The sequence below is a fragment of the Parasteatoda tepidariorum genome, chromosome 6, assembly GCF_982258835.1.
Source record: "Parasteatoda tepidariorum strain Cologne lab strain chromosome 6, Ptep-v5.0, whole genome shotgun sequence".
Lineage (NCBI taxonomy): Eukaryota > Metazoa > Arthropoda > Arachnida > Araneae > Theridiidae > Parasteatoda > Parasteatoda tepidariorum.
The window spans coordinates 54,744,243-54,757,479 of NC_141760.1; the positions used below are offsets into that span (position 1 = coordinate 54,744,243).

General features: G+C 27.5%; 1 protein-coding gene across 5 annotated transcripts in view; it reads left to right on the forward strand.

The window, feature by feature from the left end:
• Nucleotides 1-13,237, forward strand: part of LOC107437563 (uncharacterized) — an 85,931-nt gene that overhangs the window by 51,850 nt on the left and 20,844 nt on the right. The window contains exon 1 of one of the 5 annotated variants that reach the window (XM_071178653.2): nucleotides 990-1,145. The exons of the other annotated variants lie outside the window; for them this stretch is intronic. Coding sequence (XP_071034754.1) covers nucleotides 1,143-1,145 — 3 coding nt within the window. The 5' untranslated portion in view covers nucleotides 990-1,142. Of the gene's footprint in view, nucleotides 1-989; nucleotides 1,146-13,237 lie in introns of those variants that run through there. 5 annotated transcript variants of the gene reach the window in all.

The following is a 13,237-nucleotide window of genomic DNA, read 5'->3' on the forward strand; positions in this document are numbered from 1 at the left end:
AATATGTTTCTCAAAATATCATTTTCAACGTTTATGCCATTTTTTGTTTTTAATTTTATATCAATAAACAATAAAACCAATTTTTTGTTAAACTAGATTCACCTCCAAGATAAAAAAAAATAAAATGAAAATGAAAAAGATAAAATAACGATGAATGAAAAAGCGTTGGAAAATTTAATGCCTCTTAGTAAATATAAAAGAGTCGGAAATCAAAATAAAATAGTCTTTTAATGCAGTGTTTCCCAAAGTGTGGTACGCGTACCCCCAGGGGTACGGGAACAGTTTAGAGGGGGTACGCGTTCTTATGCGAAATATCTTTCAACAAACGAAAATTTCAAAAAAAATTTATTTAAAAACAAAGCTAACCATGAAAATTTACGATTACGTATTTTTCTATTGGCTATTTTTTGCAGAATCAACAGTTAATAAGTTTTGGTGTCAACAGCCAGTTGTGATTTTTAACTTTTGTGCAATTTTTTATAATAAAAAATACATTCATTTTTCTATTAGTGGTACACAGCGTTACGAAAAATTTAGAAAGGGTACACAAAAGTCATAAGTTTAGGAAACACTGTTTTAATGCGTATACAATTGTTTTTATTTACTCTATTTTTAACTAAAGTCGGGGTTCCATCAGAAGATGGCTGATTGTTTAGGGTTCGGTACCCTAAAAAAAATTGGGAACAGCTAATTTAACCTATAAAAAATATGTATAACGAAAAATATTTCTGTTTTTCCCTCTTTGTATTTCATACAGCTTAATCCGCTCTTATATTGCTCTATAACAATTTAATTTCTGTATTAAACCTCCGGTCATTTTTACTTTTCTTGCCTATAAGCTTGGATGAAAAACATCTTAAAACGTTGAAAAACAATAACGGTAAAAGAAAAAGCTACGTCAGGAGAAAACAAATAATGATTAGTATGTTATTTCATACAACAATTAATGTCGTAACATTAATCTCGCACATGGCGGCGCTTGCTCTTTCCGCTTATTTTGTGTTGATTTCATTTTCGAGAGGCGTTCGTATTAGTTTTGTCTTCACTCTAGAGTTTGGCGGGTGATGTTCCGGAGATCGGGTACTGTGGCTGCGATCCAAATTTGAAGCTATTTTTATAAAAGGGAAAATGAAGCAAGAATAATGGTAAGCTTTATTCATTTCAAAATGAGAAGATTTCTCAAAAATATTCTACGGACACTTTCGAAATCGATTTATTTAACCACCGTTAGGGAACTGTTGCTATTAAACAGTCTGGTAAACAAAGGCGGATTTCAATGAATATTATACATAAAAAAATTTTTGTTCGCGGATTAAAAGTAAAGAAGGTTAACTGCTAATGTGAGTCTGTGTTGCTTAGAAGTGTATACGATGTGTAATTTTTAAATGTATAATATATTTATTGCTCTTCTGCAAAAATATATTTCTTAAATAATTAATGTCAGTAAATTTTAAGTTAAGTTATAATGTCCCTGAAATTTCTTAAAATGTCACAGATCATCAACTCCATGTTCTGATAGTTTTTGCAATTATTTAAAAAAATTTAATTATAGGACAAGTTAAGATAAAAAATTTCTCCTTTTTATTAAAATTTTTTTTTGAATCTTCTTTAACAGTATATATTTTGTTTGGTACAATCAAAAGAATCAATGGAAACGAGGTGCTTTTCTGAATTTTATATTTTGACAGTTATCTTTTAAATTTTTGTCTGGTATCAGTGTAAACAAATTTTTATTCTATGCATGCAGTATGTTTTTATTAATGATTCTAGTAATTTTAAAATACAATGCTTTGATAAAAGAGCATAATTAAAAAAATACTGAACAGTATTAAAAATTAATTTGAAATTTAATTAGTGCATATTATTTTATTTAATGCTGCATTGTTATGCTTGAAGCTTCATTGTGCTCAAATAAATTTCAAACAGGAAGTTTATTCTTTATTTAATGTTAAATCATTAGTACTAAAAAATATATTTAATTCACTATTTAATAGGTATATATTCATATTTCATTAATCAATTATTTTAAAATATTTAATTGTAAAAATATGTTACCATATATTTACCATTCTTTTTTAAGTGGAAAGTAAAAATTTGTATTTTTTAAATTGGAAAAAAAATGGACTTGATCATTTTTAGTAATAAATTGTCACAAATGTAGTAAATTGAATACTGCTAATTAATGACATTAGATAATACTGAAGTATGATATTTTCGAATATAGAGGCAAAGGAAAACTCATTCTTTTACATACATAACTATTATATAATTTTGATATTAAATATTTGCTTGCATCTTAAGTTGAAATTTAAAGTAATGTAATAAACATATTCAAAATTTCCAGTTTTTCTCTTTTGTCATGTAAGCCCGTTTTCGGAAAGAAATTCGATATTTTTTTATTGTTTATTTATTATACCATTGAGTAGTTAGTAAAATTTTCACGACGCTTGAATAATAATAATTTAATAATAAATAAAGTTAAATTTTTTAGCTAAAATTTTCATCTGAACATAGACGCAATTTATTTTCATAGACAGGCACACATTCTTTCGTTTCTTGGTGTAGAAGAGATTTCTTTCTTGTTAAAAATTTTTTCCACGCTTCTTCAATATAAGTTATTAAATTCTCAGGCTGTTTCTAAATTAGTTGAATTAAAACCAAAAATTTTAAGTTTAGAAGATGTTAAAGCGAAAGTTTTTTTTTTCTTTAGATAATCTTGAAAAATGGAATATTTACAATGCTAAAACTCTTTCATAATACTTGGTTTTATTACTGGAAAAACCATATTCTGTTCACTGTTAATTATTTTACTCAATGGCTATAAAATTTTTCCAAGTAAAAAAACTGAAATCAAAGTCAAGTGTTAGAAAAATATGGCTTTAGTACCGACGTCTGAGTTATAGATAATGCGTCAGAACAGAACCAAGCCAGAATATACAAAATGAATGCAATCAAATCGGATTAGCTGGACTGGAAAAAAAAAAGCTATAAATATGCCGTCATCTTGATAAATCTATGTGCAGTGCAGGGAAAAAAACAACCAAGACCACCCTGAATAACCAAATAAACATACTTTTTTTAAAAAGTATGTTTATTTGGTTACCTTTCTCTCAATAAGCATACCTTTTTTTCGACGAATCTGGATTTCTGACCACCAAAGTATAGGTTTTTTTTTTTCGCTATCTGGGTAATATGGTCCTAAAAGTTTGGTCAGATGACCGGTCCTAAGTTTGGACCTCTAATCTTAATTTTGCTTATTTTTCTATATCTCTTGGAACTTTTCTAGCGAATTAAAAAAAATTTGCACACAATTATGAAATTCGTTTATCTTAAGATAATTCAATGCAAAAACTAAATCATAGTGAATATTTTTTTAAAAATTTATTTAATAGTACCCCAAACAATTTTTTAATTGTAAGGTATACAATTTATTACATCATTTTACAGTACTTAATTTCACATGGCAAAATACAAAATTTGAGCGAAATCGGATGAATAGTTCATGAGAAATCGAATTTTAAATATACGACTCTTTCACAAATTTTTTTTCTCTGGAACTATTCATCCGATTTCGCTCAAATTTTGTATTTTGCCATGTTAAATTAAGTACTGTAAAATGATGTATACAATTTTTATACTTTACAGTTCAAAATTTTTTCGACTATTATTTAATAACATAATAAAAAATAACAAAACATTTACTAAAATGTATTTTTGCATCAAATTATCTTTAGATAAACGAATTTTATAAATGTGTGCAAAATTTTTTCAATTCGCGTAAAAAGTTTTCGAGATCTGGCGAAATATGCAAAAATTAAAATGAACATTATTTGGTGAAAACTTTGAATCGCTCTCTTGACCAAACTATTAGCACCATATTTCCCAGATTTCGGCTATATTTTGGGGGTCAGAAATATGGATCCGTCTGTGGAAAAAAAGTATGTTTATACAGAAAAAGTACGTTTTTATGTCTGGTTTTGTAACAAAATATCGTCTGACCTGAATAATTAGCAAATTTGAAGTCACTCCCTCAAACCATTGAGCTTGAAGATTCGTTTATTAGATCTAAAGTTATTCAGGATGGTGCGTTTTTTCTTCTTCTTTTTCTGCGCAGTGCACAACACTCAAAAATTGGCCGGATATATAAGATTGACAGGCAAATAAATGTAATTTAAATCGTGACCTTGACGGCGCATTAGTTAAGGAAAATAATGAACTTAGCTAAGTATAGTATTCAATTGAGAGTTTGCTAATTGAAAGGTATAGAAATATAACATTGGCTATTTCGTACATTTGGATGCAATCAGAATAATCATTGCTCAATGCCCAATAACACTAAAATTAAATTGCGTCTGTCGTAAAATGTTTGATGACTGCAAATAAACTCAACCACAAAGAGCTATTAATATTAATGTTTTAGAAGACAGATAATAAAATACAGATTAGTTGTAATATTGTATTACAGTGGAGTACAACTTTTCTGAGAAAGGGCCAACCACTGGGCGAATGAATTGAGTCTCTACGATGCAAGAATGATTATTAAGTCACCTAAAAAAGCAATTAAATTGCTACTATGGAAACTAACTGAACTTGTTCTATTTTCCGAAAATGTGTAGGGATATTTTAATTTAAAAAATTAATAATTTGTTCGGTAATTTATAAAACATATCAAAATCTCATTTCTCTGTGGGAAAACAATTTTAATATTTTTGACTACGTGCTGAAGATAAATCCCGAAAAATTTGAATTAAAAATGTCATGTGTAAGAAAAAAGTTTCTTGGAATGATTCAAATTTGTTAATAAGACTAGGACTTTTTTGGTACAATTTAGATGGTTTGTCAGAATTTAATTAAAAAACTTTAAAAAAAGTATAAAAGCATTTCAAGCAATTTATTTTTTGGCTAGAAGGCAAAGGATTGCGTATAAATTAATCAAAAACTACTTTTGTTTACTGAGCTGCAGGTTGTAAATCGCTAAAGTAATACCAAAGTATAAAAACCAAATATTTTTTTTAACATAAATTTTTTTTTAAATCAGAGAGTTCGTAAGGCAACTGAAGTATTTAAAATTACTTTAATCTAACATTGTCAAAGCATATTATGTGTATAAACATTATTTAAATTTGTATTTAGATTTAAAACTGTAAGTTCTTTTTCAAATACAGTTTAATGTTAATTATAGTTTTTTTTTAAAGTTATAAACTTAACTATTTTTAAGTAGGCGTTTGGGTTTCGCATTAATGATTAACGATCGTTAATAGGAAATAAAGTTTGCTTGCATAACGCATAATTAGCTTACACTTACGCAAGGTGAGGAAAAAAATATCAAGAATCTTGTTTTTAAGTTTTTTTTAATTTTCTTCAGGTGAATTAATTGCATTAAAATATTTTGATTTTCGTATTTTGTTACGCAAAATGCGTGTAATCTCTCTCTATTTTTTTTCTTCATTTATAATTACTGTATTTGTTAAACGTTATTTAAAATTCGATTTAAAAAGTTTTCTATCCCCCCCCCCCCCAAAAAAAAAAAAGTTATCGTTTAAAAAAATAACTTGTTTAAAATTTGAATTTTTTTTCAAAAATAAAAAGGAAACAGAGTAAAAGGGAAGATAGAAATAAAATAAACTTCCTCATCTATTCCTGCAAATGTAGAATGGTTTATATTCAGAATCAATTGCTGCATGCTTTTTTTCATTGTGTTAGATTTAAATGTAAACTTGAAAAAGTGTAATAACATAATAGGGTTGAAGTGAAATTGGATTATTCAAGCTGGAACATAGAGCTGCAGCAAGTATGATACACTAACGCCTAGTCGTGTTCTGTTTCTGTTATATAATTTCAAGTTTGTAGTATAGTAGCCTAATTATTCTTAGTAATATTTTTCAATCCTTCATAATCCAGTGCACTTTATAAATATTTTCCTTGTTTCAGAGCTTGTTTATTATAATAATCGTAGAAAAAAAATGTCAGCCGAAATTTTTTTTTAAACATATTCTACAATTGGTACTTGTGCCAAGAGACGAAATACAAAAATTTTTAATTCGGAAAAAGTACTAATTAGTTTAATTAGTAAAATAATAAACTTATTCAAATTTTTTCATAATAAAAGTGCACAAAAACTAACGCTTGGGAGAAAAAAAAGAATTAAAAAAGCTAAGAATTTATATATAAAGCCTGTTAAACGAGCGATATACCACAAATTTCGAAGAAGAATAGATTTTAGAGCAGGAATAGAATCAAATAGGACTGTGTTTCCCAAAGTGTAGTACACGTACCCCCAGGGGTACGGGAACAGTTTAGCGGGGGTACGGGTTCTTATGCGAAGTATCTTGCAACAAACAAAAACAAAAATTTTATTTAAAAACAAAGCTAGCAATGAAAATTTACGATTGCGTATTTTTCTATTGGCTATTTTTGCAGTTAATAATTAGTGGTGTCAACAGCCAGTTGTGATTTTTAACTTTTGTGCAATTTTTTATGGTAAAATAGTACATTCATTTTTTTTATTAATGGTACAGAGCGTTACGAAAAATTTAGAAAGGGTACACAAAAGTCATAAGTTTGAGAAACACTGAAATAGGAAAACATAAATTAAAAACCTACATTATTTTATGACATTCCACCATTTTCCGAAAGTACACTGGTAAAATTAATTTGATTTCCTAGAAAAACGAAATATCTTGCAATGAAAGAAACCTTGACTGACAGCCAGTAGCTGTTTTCAACAAACCCACAATTCGTTGGTTCTTTATTAAAAACATCATTATACTAATTGGTATAACTTAATGTTTTCAGTTAGAATTAAATAAAATATTGCATGATCATTAACTCAGAGAAGTATAGAGGTCTTTTAAGCGAATTTTCGCTAAGTTTTAATGTTCTGTTAAATTACATACAGGACTATGTCATTTCTTTCCAGAAGTTTATAATTGAAGGGCTTGGGTAAATATAATGATGAGCCATAGGAATAGTTTTAATGTAAAAGTGTCATTTTTGAAATTTTTTTTAAAATTATATAATGAATTTTTTATTAATTATGTATTGAATTTCGCCCCTACGCGATACCTTCAACATGGCGTCATCTAGAAGGCAAACAATAAAGTTCATGGATGCGCCATAAGGAAAATTAAATGTTTCGTTGATAGTATTCCTTGAAATTCAATTTATTTCACGTATGCATCATGAAGGAAATTAAATGCTTCATTGATAGTATTCCTTAAAATGATTTTGAATGCTTAAAATTTTAGCTTTTTAAATTTTGGGCACTGCTTGAACTACAGCAATAATAGCAGATTCAACTAAGTTCGATAATTTGGTTCTATTATTCAGAATAAGTTTAAAATTTCAAATTTAATAATTTTTTTAATTTAAACTTTTTTAAAAATTTTGATTTTTTTAAAAAAAATATATACCCTATTTTTTATTTTTAACTACATTTTTGAATTAAAAGTTAGTTAGGATTGTTTATCTTAAAAATCATTGAGAGAGAAGTAAGTTTATCCATTTATAAAACTAGATGATGCAAAAACTCTTGCCTTGCTAAACAGATACGGTGTTTGAATCTTTGGTATAACATGGTTTTAATTTTTTTTCTTTTGGATCAAAAATTTTAATTTTATAAAACAATTGAAAAACGAAAGTAAATGTTTCAGTTGTACTTAGCGATAAATTCTCTTGAAGATGTTGAATTCTAATATCAAAAGAGGGAAGGGAGTAACCACTGCATTTTTATTTTGTATGCAAAATTTGTTGATCTTAGTTTTCCAATTTTACACAACTCCGTATCTAGTTTTTTTGAATATTCAGTTACTAAAGAGTATCTTATTATGCCTTTTGCAGTGTTTTTCTGTCTCTCTATTTTTAAATAATAAAAAAGGAAAAACCTGGAGAAATTTGAGACCTCCTCGAATTGTAAAAATTGCATGATTAAAAAAAATATTTAATTAGTGAGCTGATTAAAATTAGCATTAAAATACCATTCTTTTTCGATAGAAAGGAGATGCCATAAAAGATGGTGATAGTTTCTATTAAGTTTTATCCCCCTCGTCCTTAATTCTTGTACTTGTATAAAAGAAAAAAAAGCTAAGTACCATATTGTTGAAGTTAAATTTTTGGCTCTGAATTCAGCGATTAAAAAAATATTTCTCTGTTGAAATGAAACGGTTTTACTAAGATTATAAGTAGTTGGCATTTTATAACAAAGATAATTTGTAAAAACTAAAAAAAAAATCAAAAACCATACAAGCTTACCTAGATAATCAGTAAAATGTTATGGTAATAGCCGCCTGAAAGAAACTTGTGCGGTTTTAACTATTTGTTAAAAACCTTAGCTTCACATTTACTATTTCTCGTAACACACAAATGTAAAAACACCGCCTTATTCCCATTAAAAATATTTCTCCCAAGAAAAAAAAATTCACGTATTGAACAATTCTATGAATGGTGACTTATAAGCATCTTCTTATGTTCGATTTGGAACTTTTGTTAAAACCTTAAATCTTTTGGCAAATGATGATAATTGAATTGTTTCAATCATTGCAAAAAATTTCAAACTCTTTTTTCTTTGATGCAATTCTCGGTTTCCGAGTTTAATGTTTGATTTTTATGTTATTGGGAAAAAAAAGTCAGCTATTTTATGATGCCTTCTCCCCCACATTTATTAAGAGAAATAATTCTTTCAGAAATATTGTACCAAACGACTTTCCAGATAATTTTATATTGTAGAAGATCAACTTTAACATTTATTCAAAAATAATTTTGGGCGTTTTGTTTTGTTTAGAAAAAGAAAATCTATTTTGGAAATATTTTTATTTTTCAAATCTGTGATTTTGATGAGAGTTGTAATATTTATGATTGATAATTTTTTGATAAATAAAAATTGCAGATTGTTTCAATTCTAAGTATCGTTTGGTGAGAATCAAAACATTTTATTTTAGACTTGAAGCGATTATTTCAGCAAATACAATTCTCATTTCCTACGACTAATATATAGCTATGCGAAGATAGCCCCCGAAAATGAGGAAAATCAAAAATTCAAACTGCATTCGTTTGACCATTTTTTGACCACAAATGACCACCCTTTAAATTTTTTTGACCACCCTTATTTTGGACATAATCCTGAAAATTAAATTCGGGGGCTAACTTCGCATTTTCACGCCAAATGAATAAAAATCAAATTTTTATATTCTTTTCGTTTGACCACTTTTTGACCACAAATGACCACCCTTTAATTTTTTTTGACCACCCTTATTTTGGACACAATCCCAAAAATTAAATTCGGAGGCTAACTTCGCATTTTTCCGAAAAATATATAAAAATCCAATTTTTATATTGTATTCGTTTGACCACTTTTTGACCACAAATGACCACCCTTTAATTTTTTTTGACCACCCTTATTTTGGACATAATCCTGAAAATTAAATTCGGGGGCTCACTTCGCATTTTCACGCCAAATGAATAAAAATCAAATTTTTATATTGTATTCGTTTGACCACAAATGACCACCCTTTAATTTTTTTTGACCACCCTTATTTTGGACACAATCCCAAAAACTAAATTCGGAGGCTAACTTCGCATTTTTTCGAAAAATATATAAAAATCCAATTTCTGTATTGTATTCGTTTGACCACTTTTTGACCACAAATGACCACCCTTTAATTTTTTTGACCACCCTTATTTTGGACATAATCCTGAAAATTAAATTCGGAGGCTAACTTCGCATTTTCACGCCAAATGAATAAAAATCAAATTTTTATATTGTATTCGTTTGACCACTTTTTGACCACAAATGACCACCCTTTAATTTTTTTTGACCACCCTTATTTTGGACACAATCCCAAAAATTAAATTCGGAGGCTCACTTCGCATTTTTTCGAAAAATATATAAAAATCCAATTTCTATATTGTATTCGTTTGACCACTTTTTGACCACAAATGACCACCCTTTAATTTCTTTTGACCACCCTTATTTTGGACACAATCCTAAAAGTTCAATTCGGAGGCTAACTTCGCATTTTTTCGAAAAATATATAAAAATCCAATTTCTATATTGTATTCGTTTGACCACTTTTTGACCACAAATGACCACCCTTTAATTTTTTTTGACCACCCTTAGTTTGGACACAATCCTAAAAGTTCAATTCGGAGGCTAACTTCGCATTTTTTCAAAAAATAAATAAGAATCCAATTTTTATATTGTATTCGTTTGACCACTTTTTGACCACAAATGACCACCCTTTAAATTTTTTTTGACCACCCTTATTTTGGACATAATCTTAAAAATTAAATTCGGGGGCTAACTTCGCATTTTTTCGAAAAATATATAAAAATCCAATTTTTATATTGTACTCGTTTGACCACAAATGACCACCCTTTACTTTTTTTTGACCACCCTTATTTTGGACATATTCCTAAAGATAAAACTGGCGTGAAGTTAGTCCTCAAAATTCAGGAAAATAACAAATTTCAACTGCACTCGTTCAACTCGTTCAACTGCACAACATTTTTGACTACAAATGACATAGCAATAAAGTTATTTTAGAAACCAACCATAACACCTTTTTCTCCAGTAGTGTATTAGCTCGCATCAATATTATATATATATATAGATAGTAAATAGTTATTCTTCTTTAGCCATGGTACATAAAATTAGTTATATATTAAATTAGCATACAATAACAACTATTTTTTAGCTTTACTATCTAAGAATTCTTCATTAGCATTTAGGCATTTTATTTTGAAAAACATTGATTTTTGAAAAATATAGAAATAATTATATACAAAATAGAAACACATATCTAATCACTATATTAAATTACATTCTCAAATCTAAGAGTAGCTAAGAATTCTTCATTAGCATTTAGGCATTTTATTTTTAAAAACATTGATTTTTGTAAAATATAGAAATAATTATATACAAAATAGAAACACATATCTTATCACCATATTAAATTAAATTCTCAAATCTAAGAGTAGCTAAGAATTCTTCATTAGCATTTAGGCATTTTATTTTTAAAAACATTGATTTTTGTAAAATATAGAAATAATTATATACAAAATAGAAACACCTATCTTATCACTATATTAAATTACATTCTCAAATCTTAGAGTAGCTAAGAATTCTTCATTAGCATTTAGGCATTTTATTTTTAAAAACATTGATTTTTGTAAAATATAGAAATAGTTATATACAAAATAGAAACACATATCTAATCACTATAATAAATTACATTCTCAAATCTAAGAGTAGCTAAGAATTCTTCATTAGCATTTAGGCATTTTATTTTTAAAAACATTGATTTTTGCAAAATATAGAAATAATTATATACAATATAGAAACACATATCTTATCACTATATTAAATTACATTCTCAAACTGACATAACTTTAATTTATGAAAAAACAATGGAGAAAACAATTTCAAACAAACTGCACAAAACTTAACAATACTATTTACAATCGGGTCTTAATCATTATTAGAATTTTAGCAATTACAAATAGAAAGGTATTTTTTTCACAATGTTGTAACCAAATAAATGTGTTAAATAATTACTCTAATACAAGTAAGAACATATGTAAAGTATGTACAAATGAAATGAGATAAAGACAGATTGTTAAAAGCACTAAAAAAAACATAAAATAGAAGTAAATCCAATCATGTATTAACACATTTTTCAAAAGGTATTCTTTCATGAATCATTTCGTTACTATTTTAACAATTGAACAATTCGAAGTCTCGTAGACCCATTGAAATTTAAGTTTCAGAAAAGACAAATATTTTAATATTTATAATTTAATATCAAAACTTTCTTTTTCGTATTTTACAATTTAAATAATTTTCAATTGTTAAGAGTCCCAAAGAAAGCGAACACCTTGAAATCTTTTGATCTTATGATCAAATTGAAAATCCGTTCAAATGATTATTAGCTATGAAGAAAATATGTTTTCTTTCTATACACTACAGTAAACAACTACTTATGAAAAATTCGAACAGTATTTAAAAAGATTAATTCGACTAATCTTCATAATTTGTATAGACCAACGTTCACCTAGCATATCATCTCGTATTTCCCAGGAATTCCGTATTCGTCTGCAAAAGGAAATATAATGTCCTATTGAATTGTGTTCGATTGGTCCCATATACTGTACGAATCCAGCTAATATATACTGCTGTTTCTGAATCAATATTTTTTCTGGTATATCTTGAAGTACCGTCTGTTCATTGTGATGTTGGCGAAACTGTTGAACAATTTCTATGTCGCAGAATATATGGATACCAGGCTCTTTTTTCTTTGTCATATCTGATTCGCAATTGGGACATTTCAGTTTTTTATCCAAGAAATATTGTTCCACAAAGGTTTCAATGTACTCTTTCAAACATAGCTCAATAATTTCTTCATAAGGAATTTCAATCAAAGTATAATCTTTCTTCAAAATTCCACATTGAGGACACATGCCAGTTTCGATTGCTGATGGAGTTACTTTAAACAACTGATTTATAATTGATCCAATATTAATTGCGCAGTTTAAAATACTGCAGTTATCGCTATTTATTATATTCATTAAAATTAGAGCTCTATCTTTGTAGAAATTTCTTGTAAAACCAGCTGTTGCATAATTTTTTATGAATGAAAATATTTGCTCATCATTATTGATATCATTTAATTTTAAAAAATAATGCCTGTTATCCATGTAAGCTGTAGACATTATTTCCACTATGGAATCAAATGCACATGTATTTCGAATTTCCATTAATCTTGTCCCAATATATAGAGCAGACTGAATGTCAACATTCCTTATAATAGAATTTTGTTTTTTTCTGATGGGTCGATTATGTATGAAAGATATTTCTGGACAAGGTGTTAGGTATTTCCCTCTTTTTTTATTATTTTGCTTTAGTGAAATTTTTAAGTTTTCTTCATCTGCATTCGTATTATTGGAATGGCCACATTTTTCTAAAACGGTTTTTTCGCAATAAGTATCCAATAATTTTTCTAGTTTATAGATTTCATTTGTCTTATTTTTGTTTCTCCAATTCTCTTCTGCGAACAGATAGCCAAAATTATCATCAAAAGCTTCACAGGTCGTACTTGTTTTTGCAGTTTTCTCTTTATTCAAATTATATAACTCATAATTTTCTGTATTATGACACGCTTTAGGTAAAAATTCTTGCTTATTCGTGTTATCATTATCCACGTTATCAAAAATAATATTTTTTTTATTCGAATCCAATTCATTT